The sequence below is a fragment of the Mesocricetus auratus genome, unplaced genomic scaffold (assembly GCF_017639785.1).
Source record: "Mesocricetus auratus isolate SY011 unplaced genomic scaffold, BCM_Maur_2.0 Super-Scaffold_100003, whole genome shotgun sequence".
Taxonomy (NCBI): Eukaryota; Metazoa; Chordata; class Mammalia; order Rodentia; family Cricetidae; genus Mesocricetus; species Mesocricetus auratus.
Genome location: NW_024429188.1, coordinates 57,421,285 through 57,439,103, shown reverse-complemented (window position 1 = coordinate 57,439,103; position 17,819 = coordinate 57,421,285). Strand labels below are relative to the sequence as shown.

At 37.4% G+C, this 17,819-nt stretch overlaps 1 protein-coding gene across 5 annotated transcripts in view; it reads right to left on the bottom strand.

Moving 5' to 3' along the window:
- The window catches only part of LOC101831433, a 317,754-nt gene that overhangs the window by 28,175 nt on the left and 271,760 nt on the right, over nt 1–17,819 (bottom strand). For all 5 annotated transcript variants that reach the window (XM_040744340.1, XM_040744339.1, XM_040744342.1 and 2 more), the window contains 2 exons: nt 13,360–13,424; nt 11,508–11,608 (listed from right to left, as the gene is read on the bottom strand). In XM_040744340.1, the coding sequence (XP_040600274.1) occupies nt 11,508–11,608; nt 13,360–13,424 (166 nt within the window). The remainder of the gene's footprint in view (nt 1–11,507; nt 11,609–13,359; nt 13,425–17,819) is intronic.

Below are 17,819 nucleotides of genomic sequence, written 5' to 3'. Positions count from 1 at the left end.
TTGTGGAGATACTGAACAGTCAAGATGTAAGATGCCAGAGTAAGGGGTCCCTGGACCCCTTTTCCAGTAAGATAAGACCATGTGGAAATACACAAATTAGTAGTTATGGGTTAATAATTAAGAAGCCATAGCCATTGGTCAACAACTTTATAATTAATAAATCATCTGTTTGTTTCTTTGGGGCAGAGAAGGGCAGCAGGACTTAGCCGGGCCAGAAAACTGACCCAACCTGGCCAGAAAGCTCATGTTACACTTTGTCAAATGGCTCTTCTCTATCAAGATCATTTGATTTCTAACTTTAAATCAATTACTATGCTGTATTACAGATATTTACTTGTTTATTTTGCATCCTTTGATGAAATTAACTTTGTCAAGATCTTATTAATTTGATGTTGAAACAAATTTATCAGTAATTTTTTAAAGAATTCATACATTTATGTTAATCACATTGTTGTAACAATTCCCCTTTCATCTCTAATTTTATTAATTTGAGCTTTTCTCTCTGTCTTTGGGTTGGTTTGCCAATCTTGTTAATATTTCCAAAGAAAAAATTCTGTTTTTTGTCTGTATTAATTTCTGCCATGATCTTATTTCTTGCCATCCTTTGCATTTCTTTGATTTTTCATTTTTATAGAAACTTCAGTTGTATCACTATTTTTTTATTTGAGATCTCTCTCATTCTTTCTAAATGTGAGGGCTTATAATTCTAAATTTTCTTCAAAGGACTATCTTGGTAGTATACCTGAGGTTTTGCTAGGCTGTGCCCTCATTTTCATTTGAGTCAATATTTTTAAACTCCCCTTTTTATTTCTTCTGTAGTACATTGTAATATGAGGTTAATCATGCTATTTATTTGAAGTTTGATTCTGCTATGGTTTAACTAGAGGCAAGGAATTATTTTGTTCTGTTTTACATTTGCTGTGGCTTTCTTTGTAGCCTATAATATGCATATTATATTTATACATGTATATATACTATGTACACACTCTCACATACACTTATATAGTCTTATAAAAGTTTCTATGCACTGATGATGAAAATGCATACTTCCATCTTCTGGTGTCTTCTCTAATGACTTACTGTTACACCCATAATTTAGTGTGTCAATCCTCATCAGAGAAGCTTCTCCTTGCATGCAATGGAAATTAATGGAAAGACTTCTAAACTGGTCAGTGTCCAGAGAATGAAAGAGTGGCATATTTAGCCAGAAATGGGTTTTAGCCCACCAAGGCTCAGGAATCTTTGATAAAGAGGGGGCAGAAATATTGTAAGAGCCAGATGTGGTGGATAACTTCAAATTAACTGTGTTTTCCAGATAGTAAAGGACATTTGCATATATGAGTTCACTGGAATTATGACAGCATGCACAAGGTCTGCCCAAGTTCTACCCAGGCATAGAGGATGGAATGTGAGCATGACATCCCATCATTAACAGAGGATCTATTGACATTTGATAGCTGCTGAAGGAGAAAGAGAAAGAGAGAGAGAATTGGTTTTCTTTAATGATGTGACTCCTTAGTAGGTGATCCCCATACCAAGGCTGGTTGCACTCCCATGACTCCCTGGGAAAAACAATTGGACTTAGTGAGAAAAGACCAATATCAACTTAATTTTGATTTTTCTGTTTTTTTTACCCTACAGGCCCTGTGCACATATATTTTGTCTTTTGATTCTGTGTTTTTATAAGATTCCTGAACATGTGAACAAGTGGGTCTGTGTATCTATATCTGTTTGTTGTGCCTTTTTCTTCTTTTTGTTTGTTTTTGTCCTGTTCTGATGTGCTTGTTTTATTTTATTTTATTTTATCATTATCCCTTAGCTGCCTGTTTTGTAATCAGAGACATAAAGAGGTTGGATCTGGATTTGAGGGGAGATGGGGAGGAACTGGGAGTAGAGGGAGAGGAGAATATAACCATAATACACTGTATAAAATCTATTTTCAATAAAAGAAAAAATATGGAAAGAATCCCAGAGACATCAATGAGGAATCCTCCAAACCAATCTCTTCCTCAAATAACTTCATTTTTATCATTCAAAATTAAGCATGTATGTATATATATTATGTGTGTTTGCTGAAAAAAGGGGATTGTAATTTTTGGTGAATATTAAGAGAGATCTCAAAGTTGGGTAGGAGTAGACAGGAGTCTGGAGAGGGAGGATGATGGGGGATATGCTTCTATATGCTATGAATATATGTTTCAGTTTTTTGTTGATGAATAAATGCTGATTAGCCAGTAGCCAGGCAGGAAGTTAGGCAGGGCTACCAGGCTAGGAGAATGCAGGGAAGAGGAAAACAGAGAATCACCAGAGAGATGCCATGCAGCTGCCAGATTATTAGCATGCTAGAGCATAACAGACAAACCACAGCCTTGTGGCAATACATAGTTTAATAGAAATGGGTTAATAATTAAGACAGAGTTAGCCAATAAGTAGCCTGAGCCATTGGCCAAACAGTTTATAATTAATATAAGCCTTACTGTATTTATTTGGGACTAAATGGCTGTGGGACCAGGCAGGACAGAAACTCCATCATCATGTGAGAAGTTGAAGTTGGGGGTGAATATGATCAAAATTCATCATAAAATATTGTTTTAAATATCTTTTAAATTTAAATTAGAAACAAGTTTGATTCACGTGTCAGTCCCAGCTCCCTCTCCCTCCCCTCTGACCCCGCCCCCAACCAGCTCTCCAACCCCCAATCCCATTCTCCCTTTGCTCCTCAGGGAGGGTGAGGCCTTCCATGTGGGAATCTCCAAAGTATGTCACATCATCCCAGGCAGGGCCTAGACCCTCCCCCATGTGTCCAGGCTGAGAGAGCATCCCTCCATGTGGAATGAGCTCTCAAAGCCCTTAATAAAATACTGCTAAAAATACTTAGACATGAGTCTAATACATTGCTCCTAACAAAAGCTTTAAAGAGTTACTTTTTAAAATAATTTTTAAAAATAATTATGAATATTCATAAGGAAACATTTACATTATGGTGAATATTTTATAGGGATTATTACACGGGAGAGGCAATCTTAAGTTTGTATGTGAACACTGACTCATGTACGTAAAACTTTCAAAAGCACATTAAATCTAAAGAAACAATTGCTACAAACACAGAATTATATTCATTACATTAAAATATTTTATAAAAAATAATATATGTTCTGTCCAGGGTTGGTCATCAGCCTGTGCCCAGCAAGGATCAGATTGTGTTCTGCCCTCTGAGCCTCACAGCAAATGCACTCCTCGAAGAGAAGGCTGCCTGGACCCCTGGGTTCAGACAGAGCTGCTAAGCCATATTGTTAAATGTTTTTGTTCTGTTGCTTTTCCCCACTCCTTTTTAAATGACATTTACAAAAGTAAGCAAGCTGCTTGGATGGTCTGAAAACAAGGGGAAGGACATGAAGATAAGGCTAATGGAGTATACCAGAGGCTTGGGTCACCTGATCCCCTGGATGGGAGCCCCTCAGTACCTCTCTTGTTGAGGTCCCATGGATTCTCCCCAGCCCCACTCTCTCTAGCTATGGTGATGGCGGAGGCAGAAGAGAACATTCATCTCAGTTCTCACAGGAAAGGAAAACTCATCATGGGCTTTTCAGGGCAAGTTCCACCTTAAGCTCGTACATTGTCTTTACCATGTGCTAGGATATCACATCCAACAGGACCAAAAAAGTAAAATACTTGAATGAGTTGCATCATAACATTAATATTATTGAGAGTGTTTGCTTCTCAGGCTGAAGTGATACATTCATTATTCTGGTCCTGTTCTAGTCCTTTGCAATTGGCGGTAATTAAGCTTTTCTTTTTAATACAAAAGAATTATAAAAATAAAAACTATTTTTGCCTTTTCAGGCAAAAAATGATTAAATTTTATCTCTTAAGTGAACTATTCTGTAGATATCCACTAAAACCAGCCCAATGTGGTACAATTTATCTCAGAAGTTTCTTTGTTAATTTTTGGTTTGGAAGATCAATCTATATGTGGTAGCTGGATTTTGAAGCCTCCCTCTAGTATTATTTCAGAACGTTTATAGTGTTTTATGGTTATTGATATTTTAATGAAATTAGAGACCCTGAGACTCGATGCATAAACATTTATGGTAGTTATATCCTTTGTGGTTGAAGCCTATATTATCATATATGAGAAAAGTCACTCCATATGTTTGTTAGACTGATTTCCAACCATAGACTACCAGTTTTCCAGTTTCCATGATTTTTTTCTGAGACAATAGGCAGTCAAAACTTATTTTGTACACCATTTGGTTCTCTTGTGTTTTTAGTTGGTGAATTAAGGCCATTTGCATACAAAATTATTATTGAGAAGAGTTTGCTATTAAAAACACCTTTGTTGGCTATTCTAGGTGGTTGGCTTATTAGTAAGTTTTTTCATCCTTTCCTGGTAGCATTGGCTGTTTGCTAAGTTGCTGTTCTGTTCATGATTAACTTCTTCCTGGTTCTCTTCTATTCATCCTCTGCTCTCATGAAATGTATTCATTCTTGTGTTTGTGGGTCTTGAATTGTCTTAACTCATGCCATTATTGAAATGATCTTATTTATCCATCAATTTTAATAGATAATTTTCATGGGAATAATAGTCTGGCTTGACAATTATTTATATTCAGGCCTTGAAATATATCATTCCATATGTTCCTAGCCTGTATGTTTGTTGATGTCTCTTCCTTCATGAGTTACCACTTTTCACTTGTAGCTTTAAGTTTTGTGCCTTTACATTGTATTTGACATCTTGACTATGACATTTTGCAGAGAATTTCTTCTCTGATCATGTCTATTTGGGGGTTTATGATGCTTCATGTACTTAGATATTTGTTTTGTTCTCTAGGTTTGTGAAAATCTGATATAGTTTACTGTCTGGGTTGTCTAAAACTCCTGACTTCATATCAGATTCTTCTAGCCTATGAATTCTTATATTTTTGGTTGTGTGAGCTTAGCCTTTAACGGCTGAGTCATCTGTCCAGCCCTAACCTAATAACCTAAGGATTCTTAAGATCAGTCTCTTGAATGTATGCCAGACTTTTTGGAAGTTTTGATCATACTCAATTGTTCTCTCTCTCTCAATCTCTCTCTCTCTCTCTCTCTCTCTCTCTCTCTCTCTCTCTCTCTCTCCTCCCTCTCACCCCCTGTGTGTGTGTATTTATTATTTTCCTGATCTTGTCCTCCAAAATTAAAATTAATTATTCTCCCCTAATCTTATCTGTTGACACTGGTCTTGCTGCTATGATGGCGCCTTTTGGTTGTCAATTTGACTATATCTGGAATTAACTAAAATCCAAGTGTCTGGGTATACTTGTGAGGGATCTTTTTTAAATTAAATCATTTGAAGTGGGTAACCCACCTTTAGTACAGATATTTTAAAATGGGAAGATCCACATTGAATCTGGGCCACACCTTCTGCTGGCAGCCTATATAAAAGTAATGGAAGAAGGAAGCTCTCGCTCTTTGGTTGTTTGCCCTCACTCTTGCTGGCAATTTCATTCCTTTACTGACATTATAGTCTATTTCTTCTGGATTTCCATATATACTGAAGACCAGCTGAGACATCCAACCATGTGGACTGAACAAGAGTAGATTCTTGGACTTTATATTGGAAGACAGTCATTGTTGGACTAGCTGGACCACAGTCTACAAACCACTCTAATAAATCCCTTTTTACATAAATACATATGTATATACATATATATGCACATACATACATATTCATTTTATCAGTTATGTTCCTCTAGAGAACCCTGACAAATACAACTATGTTCTTTTCTTTTTAAAAAAAAGCTTAATTGATTCATTCATGTTGTGAGTTGTTTTATTTAGTCCTTTTTCAGCATTTCAGTTTCCCTGAATACTCCCCTCCCATGTATTATATTTTTTTCTCCAAGTAACTGATTCTTTTATCTATCTCCTGTTAACTTTCTTGTATGTCTTGAATTGATTTCATAATTTTTATATCTAGATCTTGAATTAAGTTCATTATATATATGCTTGAGTTCCCTATTTGGTTATTGTGATGGCTATTATCAGTTGTAAACTTGTAAGTTCTAGAGTTACCTGAAAGGTTAGTCTTTGGGTATGCCTGTGGGTGACTATCTTCACTGGGGTAACTGAAGTGGGAAGATCATCAACTTTTGATGGCCCCATTTCCTGGGATAGGATTTTGGACTGTATAAACAGGATAAGGTGAGTTGAACATACATATTCATAATTTTCTGCTCCTTGATTGTAGAAGCAGTGAGACTAGCTGTGTCAAACTTCTGTTGCTATAACATTCCCAGCACAGTGGATAGTAACCTTGAACTGTGAGCCCAAATAAACCTTTTCTCTAATAAGATGCTTTTGTAAGGGTCTTTTTTATCACACCAAAAGGAAGATCAACTAAGACAGACTCTTGGCACCAGGAATTGGGTCATTGCCAACATACTTGTGGTCCTTATCCCTTTTTGGTCTATTAGAACAATGTGGAAGTGCTTGAAACATTGGGTTTGAAATGCCCTTGGAATGATATTAGAAAAGTTTAATGGGCCGCTGTAAAGGGATCTTGGAAGAAAGAAAGCTGAGAGAAGTATGACCTGTAGAGGCCCTTCCCACAAGGTTTCAGAAGAGAATCAGGACTCCACAAAAATCAGCGTTGTGCTCATTCATGTGATAATTCCAACAAGTATCTGGTTACTCTCTGCTCTATTCCTAAGAAGTTCAGTGAAATTCAATTTGAATATAATGAATGGATTTTCTTGACAGAAGAAATTTTACGCCATGAGACATTCAGGCTGGTTCAAGAAAGCAACTTTTATTGTTAAAGAGATATGCACCATTGCCGGGTGTTGGTAGCACACATCTTTAATCCCAGCACTCGGGAGGCAGAGGCAGGTGGATCTCTGTGAGTTCGAGGCCAGCCTGGTCTACAGATCGAGTTCCAGGACAACCCCCAAAGCCACAAAGAAACCCTGTCTTGAAAAACCAAAAAAAAAAAAGAGAGAGAGATAGGCACCATCAAGCAGAAACCTTATAAGATAGACTGAGATATCAGAAAATGTCCTGAAGACAAAATCCCAATCATCAGAGGTTCCATCTTATGAAGGCATAAATTCATTTAAAGGAAGAAAGCCCAAACTGAAGAGGTTCCTTGCTCCTTAAAGGCAACAGCATAAGGGATGGTTTCCCCAGCACACAGAAACTGTGACCCAAGGTGTGTAGCTTACACTTCATATGGGCAGCAGAACTTGGCAACAACACTTATATGCTTTATTTTGCAGTAATTGGGATACAAAAGATTGAAGGGATCATGGAGTCCTGCTCCACAGTTTCAGAGCACAAATGAGGCTAGGAAATGTGTGGTCATGTTGAAATTACTCCAACCAGATTCCGAGAAGCCACTGTGTGATGGCATGAAGGTTAATCCTAAATTGCAATGGAGACCCTAGAATATTGGCAGATTACAAGACCATGAGATGGATGTCTGCTGAGGAAAGCTGGGAGATGGAGCCAGCCTAAACAAGAGGCTGTTTTTGCAGGTAGTAGATCTGGATGGGTGGGGTTGCTTAAGATCTTCGTAACCCAGCCAGTTTCATCATAGGCTCCAGATGCTTGGAGTGGGGCTTTGGGATTTGATGTTTGTCATGCTGAATTTTCTTGCTGTTTACTTTGTGCCATTGTATATTGAAGGGATGTGACATTTTTATTTCATAGAAGGTTATATGTACAGTATTGCTTTGTGTCTCAGATGAGATGAGATGCCAACTTTGGACTTTTAAATGAAATTGGATTGTATTTTATATTATGAGATTAACATTGGGTGAACATGAGAAGAACATGGGGATAAAGGACAGAAGGTTATGACTTAAAACTTGTTCTAGATTTATTTTATTTTATGTGTATGCATGGGTAGATTTGAATGCCCCTGGAGGCCAGAATGGAGTATTAAATTACCTGAAAATGGATTTACAAATAGTTGTAAACCACTAAGTGTGTGCTGGGAACTGATCTGGCTCCTCTGCAAGCCTAACAAGCGTTCTTAACTGAGCAATCTGTACAGTACAATAAAGGACGGTTATAATCTAAAGTGGTATGTTTGGGTGTCAGGCTGACTAGAGATAGCTAATAGCAATTGCCAACTTGATGAAATCCATAATCTGATGGGAGGTGGATCTCTGGACCCACCTGTGGGTGAGATGATCTTTATTAGGTTCACTGAAATGGGAAGATCTACTCATTGTAAGTGGAACAATTTCCTGGGCAAGGAGCCTGGACAGTATGAAGAGGAGAGAGTGACATGGGCATAAACACTTATTATTCTCTTCTTGACTGTGGATATAATGTGTTCAGATGCCTCCCACCTTGGCTTCTTTTATTTCCCTACTATGGTAGGTTTTAACTTCAAACTCCAAGCCAGAATAACCTTTCTCCCTTATGTTGCCTTTGCCTGGGTTTTTTTAGCACAGCAACAGGAAAAGTAACCAAGACAGTTATTGATCCATTTTTAAAAATATGATTCAAATATTGTTTGTAGCACTCAGTCATCTCATCATTCTTGTTTTGTCACGTTGAGAAGCTATTGGCTTGTGTAGGTATTACAGTGGAATGCTGTCATATTGTTGTAATTTAAAAAGCAGTGTGAGACAGAAACATGCCATGTGACAGAGCTCATGTGGAGGAGATTTTATTATTACCGGAAAGGGAATGGGAAAAAGAGGAGGGGAGGGATGAGCCCTACCTCTGTGGACAGGACCAGTAGAAAAGAGGTGGTGGAGGGGCAACAGGACAGAGAGACAGGCAGAGAAGCAGAGAGAGAAAAAAGGGACAGAGAGGAGGGGGGGAATGGGAGGTGGGAAGGGCCCTTTTATAAGGGAAGGTAGAGAATGTGCACAGGTGGTGCTCTTAGTGGCTGGCCCTGAGGACATATCCTGTCAGAACCCCAAGGGCAGGGCAGTACAGACTGAATACTAACACATATGCTTCTTTTCTTATTTGTTGGTCTGTATAGTCCCTGTGGTCTGTAGTTTTCCTCATTTGCCCACTGTTTTGGTCGTTTTTCTTTTATGTGGGTTGTCTTCACTTGGGTTTTTGTTCAGTGAGAAAGCTAACAAGAGTAACAAACACACTGATATGACAGCAGTCACAGTATTAGCTACAAAAGAGACTGTTCTCTTAACTTATGTCACCTTTGAATTTTAGAGATAAGGGAACATGGCAGTAGTTGGGAAAATTGTAGTTTATAGTGTTTTGTTTTTAGGAGTAAGAGAGCAACATTTGTGAAGTGAGGAAGGAGAAAGAAGGGACTAGGAAGGAGTAGAGTAAGAATAAAGAAATCATATGGTTAGAGGTATGAATTACGGGGGGTGTTGGTTATGATTAACTTCAGATTCCTTTCCTGTACTTCTGCTGCTTCCTTCAAAGTCTGTGTAGCTTGGGGAATGTCTCATATCTTTGTGCTGTGTCATGTTCCATATTTTGCCGTGACCTTCCCCAAATCTCATGTGTTTAGGGAAAGAACATTGTAGAGTTCTCAATTTTTGGGCCCCTTACTCCTCCACTGGAGTAGTGTCCATGGGTTTCAGTCACTTTCCTTTCCTGGTAGACTCAGGTGGGTTGTGTTTAGCCCCTGCAGAACTCTTACCACTATGTGGAAGTTTGATTGATCCTCAGGGAAATAACAGAGAATTATGGTTATGGGTGGTAGGAATATTTCAAGTTCAGATTCCTCTATCAGTTTTCTGGTAGGTGCCTTATATTTGCTGTTCTTGTACAGTTGAGCCAATTTGGGATTCTAGCAGCACAATGTTGCTTTGGATGTGCCATCTTTTCATAATTCAATCATTCCTTATGTTATCTTTCTGCTTTATTTCCTTATTTCCTTTCTCTCTCCATCCTTCATTCCTCTATCTCATTTTGTCTTAGTTGAGGGTTTCTATTGCTGTGAAGAGACACCATGACCATGGCAACACTTAATAAGCTTTTTGTTTTTTGGGTTTTTGAGACAGAATTTCTCTGTGGCTTTGGAGGCTGTCCTGGGACTAGCTCTTGCAGACCAGGCTGGTCTCGAACTCACAAAGATCCTCCTTGCTTCTGCTTCTCGAGTGCTGAGATTAAAGGTGTGCACTACCACCGCCCGGTATGACCATGGCAACTCTTAAAAGGAAAACATTTAATTGGGGCTGGTTTACAGTTTCAGAGGTTAAGTCCATTATCATCATGGTGGGACATGGCAGTGTGCAGGCAGACATGGTACTAGAAAAGAAGCTGAGAGTTGCACATCTTGATCTTCAGGCAGCAGAAGTGTAGATTGTCACACTGGGTGTGACTTATGCATATATGAGACCTCAAAGCCTGCCTCCACAGTGACATACTTCCTCCAACAAGGTCACACCTACTTCAACAAATCCACACCTCCTAATAGTGTCACTGTCAATGAGTCAAGCATTCAAACACATGAGTCAATGGGGGGACATACCTATTCAAAACACCCCTCTTTCCTTATCTTTTCCTTTTCTTCTTTTCTCTCTTTTTCTGACTTGGTCCTTCCCTCCCCTCCATATTTCTCCCTTCCTCCTTTCCCTCATCTCCCTTCTCTTCCTCCTTCCTTGTTTCATGGTCTTAAAATGTATCTTGGCTAACTTTGAACTCACCATGTAGCCCAGGCTGTATTTGTGGTAATCCTCCTGCCTCTACCTCCCAAATGTTGGGATTATAGGTATGAGCTAGTATATCTAGTTTACTACAATTTTTTAAGTATGCATTATATAGCATCTGAAAATGTGAAGGAAGGACACCAGAGATGGCTCAATGAATAAAGGTGCATCACTCCAAGCCTGCCGTCTTAATTTCAGTTCTTGGATTTACAGGACAATGTTCTCTAAAGTTCACACAAGCACTGTGGTTTATACACACACACACACACACACACACACACACACACACACACACACACACACAGACATAAATTTAAAACAAAGTCATCAAGAAAATAAAAAAGAAACCTGCAGCTATAGACTACTGAGATTCTTTTGTAAACTAATGAAAATAATATTCCAATGATTTTATTACCTGAAAGCATGTTTATTGTGCTCAATTTAGCTTGACACCATCCTTTCAATAGTCAAAGAAATAAAAAGCAGTATGTTCAGTGTCTACCTGTCAAACCAGTGTTCATTACATTAACTAGGACAGCAAAGTGAAAGAGGGAATTATCCTCATTTTTAAAATTTTATCTTTTATTTATTTTTTTCAGGGCTGAGGACCAAAACCAGGGTCTTGTACCTGATAGGCAAGCACCAGATTACTGAGCAAACTCCCCAACCCCTATCCTCATGTTTTTGTTATTTTTCCTCTATGGATTCTTCTATTATTAGAGAGGAATTAATATTTCACAGTAAGGATTTTTATATAGAATGTTTGAATTATGACATGAATATTCTTTTTTACACTGCTGACTATACTTTTAAATAATAGAAAGTCAAAGTTTTCTGAATTTAACTGCTATTGATCAAGATTGAAATAGCGACATGACTTACGGTAGTTGCTTCTTGGCAGTTGTTACACCAAATCACAGGGAAGTCTCTTTTCAAAGACTTAACACATTTTGCATAAATCATAGAACTCGCACGTCTGTATTCTGTAAGAAAACATAGGACTTTGAATCTGAAGACTCTTGATATCAAACTTTATGATTGGCAAATTTCATGATATCAGTACCTATATGCTAGAGTTTGAATAGAGCTAAAAATTTAAAAGTAAACGTTTAAAAATAAACTTTGCTATTCTCTTCCCTTCTATTACATAGCCTATTTACTTTTTACATAGGCCACTGTCTTCAACTAGTCTTGATATTTTGGTTATATAGCTATTGCTTTTGCTGCATCCAGGATTTTGCTGATATTGCTTGCTGGAGCTATTTTAAGACAATTGAATTGAGCTCAACTATATTAACAGTAACCAGTAGTGAGCATAATATGCAGAATCTTGTGCTTTCCCACTCTTCATTATTGAGTATATGTGTGTTTCTGTGTGTTGGCAGAATAGTCTCTAAAATATTAGCTATCTGGAATAGTGCTTTAAGCAATTTTATTCATTTATTTATTTTGGTTTTTCGAGACATGGTTTCTCTGTATTGCTTTGGAGCCTGTCCTGGAACTCACTCTGTAGACCGGGCTGGCTTTGAACTCACAGAGATCTGCCTGCATCTGCCTTCCCAGTGCTGGGATTAAAGGCATGTGCCACCAATGTCCGGTATATAATTTTATTTTTATTTACTCATATTAATTTTGCTTGAATCCTTCAATAAAATTTTACTGTAATTGATTATCAGCAAATATTACAATTTAGTAAATAATTTTTAATTGCTTGAGGAGGAATATGCAAAGAAGTAAAAAATATATGTATTTCCCTCATAAGCCTTTCCCATCTTTACTCTTTTTCCTTTATTTTCAGATCAGATTACACGAGGTATTTTTAAAAATTGTTGGAAAAATACATGTGACAATATTTTCCTTTTTTTTTTTGGTTTTACGAGACAGGGTTTCTCTGTATTGTTTTGGAGGCTGTTGGACCAGCCCAGCCTCGAACTCACAGAGATCTACCTGCCTCTGCCTCCCGAGTGCTGGGATTAAAGGCGTGCACCACACTGCCTGGCGACAATATTTTTCAAAATGATTTTTTTTGCTTGGTCTCAAGGAAGTTTTAAGTTATTCCTCTACAACTGACGTGATCAAATCATATTTATTTATTTTAAAGGGAACTGGATATCTCTAGGTACTATTTCCTATTCTCAAATTTTTATCTAGAAAGAATACAATTATATTCAGCATTACATGAGAACATAGACATGATTATCTACTATATCCATGATTATGAAATCATTAGTGAACAGATCAGACATTTATTTGTTCTTTCAATTGTGTGTCATTCAAGAAAGAAAGTAATAAGCATATAAGAGCAAGTTGTACTCATTTCCAGGTATAACAAGCCAATTTTCAGTCAAGTTTTAGAAATAAAAATATCTTGGTACTATTCAACAATTCTTTAATAAATGTTTGAATGGCAATTGTCTGGCATTTGATAAATATAGTAAAATTTCCATTAATCTTCAAGTGATACTATGTATGGAACGCTGTGATAATGATAAATTTATATTTAAACCGTATTTCTGCTTTTTTGATGGTTTCTTTGTGGGTTCAAGAAAGAGCTTCTCTGTGTAACCTTGCCTGTCCTGGAACTCACTCTGTAGACCATGCTGATCTCAAACTCACAAAGATCCACCTGCCTTTGCCTCCCAAGTGATGGAACTAAAGATGTGTGTCATCATGAACTGACTGACCTGTTTATGCATTTTAATGGCATACGTATTTGAAAATTTGAAATCATTACCTTCATTAGCAGCTGCATCTCCAAAGGAAGAACCAAATGCTAACTGTACTATCTGATATAGCCAACTGAAAAAAATAAAAGGGGAGAGGCATCAGTTAATAGAACAGCCAATAATTATTAACTATGATATTTACAATAGGTAAGAACTGCTACTATTCTTATTGAAACATTAAAATTCCAAAGGATAAAGCTTTCACATCAAATGCCAGTGGTATCTATATATAATAGTTTCCATTAGGAAGAAGTTTTAAATACAGCCACAACTAGAATTAAAACAAAAGCAGATCATGATTTGGGGCAAGCACAATAATTGCAGAGGCAGCATCTCTCATTATGTCATAAAAGAAAGCTACATCAGTGAAAGTTTCAAATATCCTAAGCTATATCATCAATAAGGAAATAAATTGCTGACATGCAATAATAATATTCATGGCCAAATTTTCAAGATGAATGGCATGATGGTGTATGAAAATGTAAAACTAAGTCATGATTTCTTATCCCCAATACACATGAATCATATTATGAAAGTCACGGCAAAGACTACTAGCCTAAAAGTATGTAATGATTCCATTAGATACTATCTGAGCATTTTTTTAACAGGCAAAAGGCATGCGTCTGGATACCTACACTAATAACAGAAAATGATCATTCCTTCCACCAATTTAAATACCAGTTTAACTTTTCCTAATTGAGTTCACTGAAATTCAGGAATTGGTATGTGAGCACTAACAGAGAAAGTTAGAAGTGACAATTATAAAGAGTATTAAATGCTTTTACCAGAAACACTATTGTCTTCCTGGTATGTTAATTAGGACTATTTCAAAATTTTCTATTTAGTTTTCTTTGTTTAGCCTCAAGCATTTACTATCATATGCACTGATATTAAAAACATATAATTTTAAGCAAAATAATAAAGAAAAAATAATTATTAAATATGAATTGGACTATAACAGTGGAAATTAAGATACTGTGAGGTTATTTTCTTTTAAAAGTTCTTCTTATTGATGAGTTACTATTCAATATATATTTCTATTTCCTGGTGACAGCATAATTTTAAAATTTCTGGCTACAATAATTGCTTAACTGGTTGTATTATACCCTTACAAATATAGAACACATTCTTTACAGGGTTGTCTATTAAATCAATGATCTATAGTAAAGGAGATAAAGGTTGTATTTGCATTTTACAGTCACATATCCTAGTATCAAGATTTTATTAAATTTTCAAATTGCGCAACTAGATAAAATTGTAATTCTTGTTTTGTCTCTTAATTTCTAGTGGCCACCTATAAGTAAAGATTGAGTTGATGAAGTGAGTTTCTGGAGAAGGCCTTTGATTTGTGGTACAGACATACCTTGTCTGTTCTGACTCCTGATTATGAATGTAACATTACCAGTTACACATGTTTCTACTGCCATGCCTTTCAACCATGGTGGACTTTTGAACTGTTCCAAAAATAAAACATTCCTTCTTTCAGTTGCTTCTTGTCATATATTTGATATTAGCAATGAGAAAAACAATATAGAAACTTGATATTGAGGAATAGGGATGTTTTTATGCTAAACTTTACCATGGGGTCTGTAGGTCTTAAGGAATGTGGAAGGGCTTGAACTTGCATTCTAGAGAAGTCCTACAATGCTATAAAAAGAACTTCATAGGGCATTCTGGTGGGAGTTCAGAATACCAGAATACCAGGAGAAACATGGATAGCAGAGGCCACGTTTATGAGGTTTCAGAAAGAATATGGACTCTCAGGAACTGTGAGAGAGGACATTCATGTTACATTTTAGCCAAGTATCTGACTCCATTCTGCCTGTGCCCTAAAAGGTAATGGATTAATTTGTTTGGCAGAGGATATATCAAGATAGGATAGTATTCAGGCTATGACATGACTACTGTTTATCCAGGTCTATTGTAAGAAAATACAACGAGCAAGGTAGAAAAATGAGAAATGTGTCTGCACAGTTTAGTGAGTAAAGGTATATGAAAAAGTATAAAACTTCTGATAAGTCAGGAGTGAATGAAATTTTAATTGTTACACTGATTGGCACAATAAAGACAAGTCTACCAGTAAGTATGCTGGTATAAGCTTTAATCCTAGCAGCACTCAAGAATCAAAGGCATGTAGATGGACCTCTATGAGTACTAGGCCAGTCTGGTTTACATTGTGAGTTCCAGATCAGCCAGAACTACAGAGTGAAACACCATTTCACATGTACAAAGGAGGGGGTAGAGGGCAGAGACAGAGACAGAGAATAGTACTGAAATAGGAAATAGGGTAAACACCTATTGAAGCTGCCAACTTACAAAAACGCATACTTATTTAAAGGATATAGCTTGAATTGAGAATTCTTTTTTTTAAATTTATTTTTCAGTTTAAATTTAGATAAGAAACAAGGTTGCTTCACAAGTCAGTTCCAGGTCCCTCTCCCTTTCCCTCCCCTCCTCCCGTGCCCTACCCCCAACACCCCCCATTATCCCCTCATTTCCTCAGGAAGGGTGAGGCCCTCCATGGGGGTGTCCATAGTCTGTCATTTCATATAGGGCAGGGCCTAGACCCTTCCCCAAGAGTTCAGGGTGAGAGTGCACCTCACATTGTTGGATGCGAGTCCAAAGTCCGTGTGTATACTCGGGATGGGTACTGATCTACTGCCCAAGGCTCAATAGATTACCTAGGACTCCTCACTGACACCCACATTCAGGGGGTCTTGATTAGTCCCATGATGGATTCCCAGGCTGATGCCTGGGATTCAATAGTTAACCTTTATCAGGTCAGCTGTTTCTGGGGGGTTAAACCAGCCCAGTCTTAATCCCTTTGGTCATCAGTCTTCCCTCTCTGTTACTGGCTTTCTTGAGTTCAGCTCAGTACTTAACCAAGGGAGTCTGCCTCTTCTTCCATCAGCCACTGAATGAAGTTTCTGTTTCCCAGACTCTCTGGCCATGGGATTGTAGGCTGGCACTCCCCAGGTCTATGTCTAAATTCCATATATGAGAGAGTACATGTCATGTTTCTCTTTTTGTGACCGGGTTACCTCACTCAGGATGGTTTCTTCTAGTGTCATTTGCCTGCGAATCTCAGGATTCCATTGTTTTTTTCTGCCGAATAGTACTCCACTGTGTAAATGTACCACATTTTCTCTATCCACTCTTGGATTGAGGGACATCTAGTTGCTTCCAATTTCTGGCTATTACAAATAATGCTGCTATGAACATAGTGGAACAGACATCTTTGTTGTATGAATGAGCTTGAATTGAGAATTCTTTTGAAGGGGTATATTGCTCAAAAATAATTGCTTAAGGAAACAATATCACCTACAAGGGACCAGACTACATCTTGAGCTGACAGTAGAATTTGGCAGCATCACCTATAGGTACCTGTTTTGCAGACATGAAAAATATGAATGACTAGGTCATTAAGACTTATACCAATGATATGGAAAGCCATGATGCCAGGAGATGTGCCATATGGTAAGATTCTCTGCAAAGAGGACCTGGGTGAATGGTAAATGTGAAGCCTAAATTCCAACAGAGACGCCGGGATGCGGATGATCATGGGATATATGCTGATGAAAGTTGCAGTCATCCTGAAAGAAGCATGCAGGAGTACAGCTTATTTTACTTAGGTGGCAGAGTTTTACTTAGGTGGAAGAGATGGAGCGACATGGCTACTGGAACACATTTGAGCCCAGATGAATACATCGTGAGTTCCAGATGCTGGACATGGCATTCAACCATTTGAGCATTGCCCAGATAGTTCTTTTTCTTTTGTCCAATCTTTTTTGCTATGTCTCCATTCTTACCTTTTGGAATGGGGATATTTAATCCGTTCATTATAAGGTGAAATATGTAACTCATATTTTATAACTTTATAAGAGATCACAGTTGAGACTATCTTAAGTCTCAGAAGAATCTTTGGGATTTTAAACAGTATTGTGACTGTTAAAGACTATAGGAACTTCTAAAGTTGGAACAAATGTGTTTTGCATTATAAAATGATATTGGATCATAGGGATTAGAGGCAGAAGGTTATGTTCTGAATGTGAGATGTCACCATAGACTAATGTATTTGAACATTTGGTGTCCAACTAGCAGTATAGTTTTAGAAGATTTTAGAACTTTTAGGAGTTAGAAATTTGCTGAAAGAAGTGACTTACTAGGGTCACACCGTAAGGTTGGATAACCCAGATCAAATTCTGTTTGTTCTCTGCTTCTTGACTATACATACAATATAACCAGCCACTTTAACTCCTGTCACCATGCTTACTCTGCTGTGATAGACTATAACCCTTGTTATACCATAAGTCAAAATAAGTATCTCCTCCCATAACTTGTTTCTTGCCAGGTATTTTGTCACAGCAAACTAATCCACTACTGTACTGGACAGTGTACAGAATATTTTCATTACTGTGTTGTATTACATAAGAGTGCTGATGATTAGATTTGATGTTTAGGAATAATA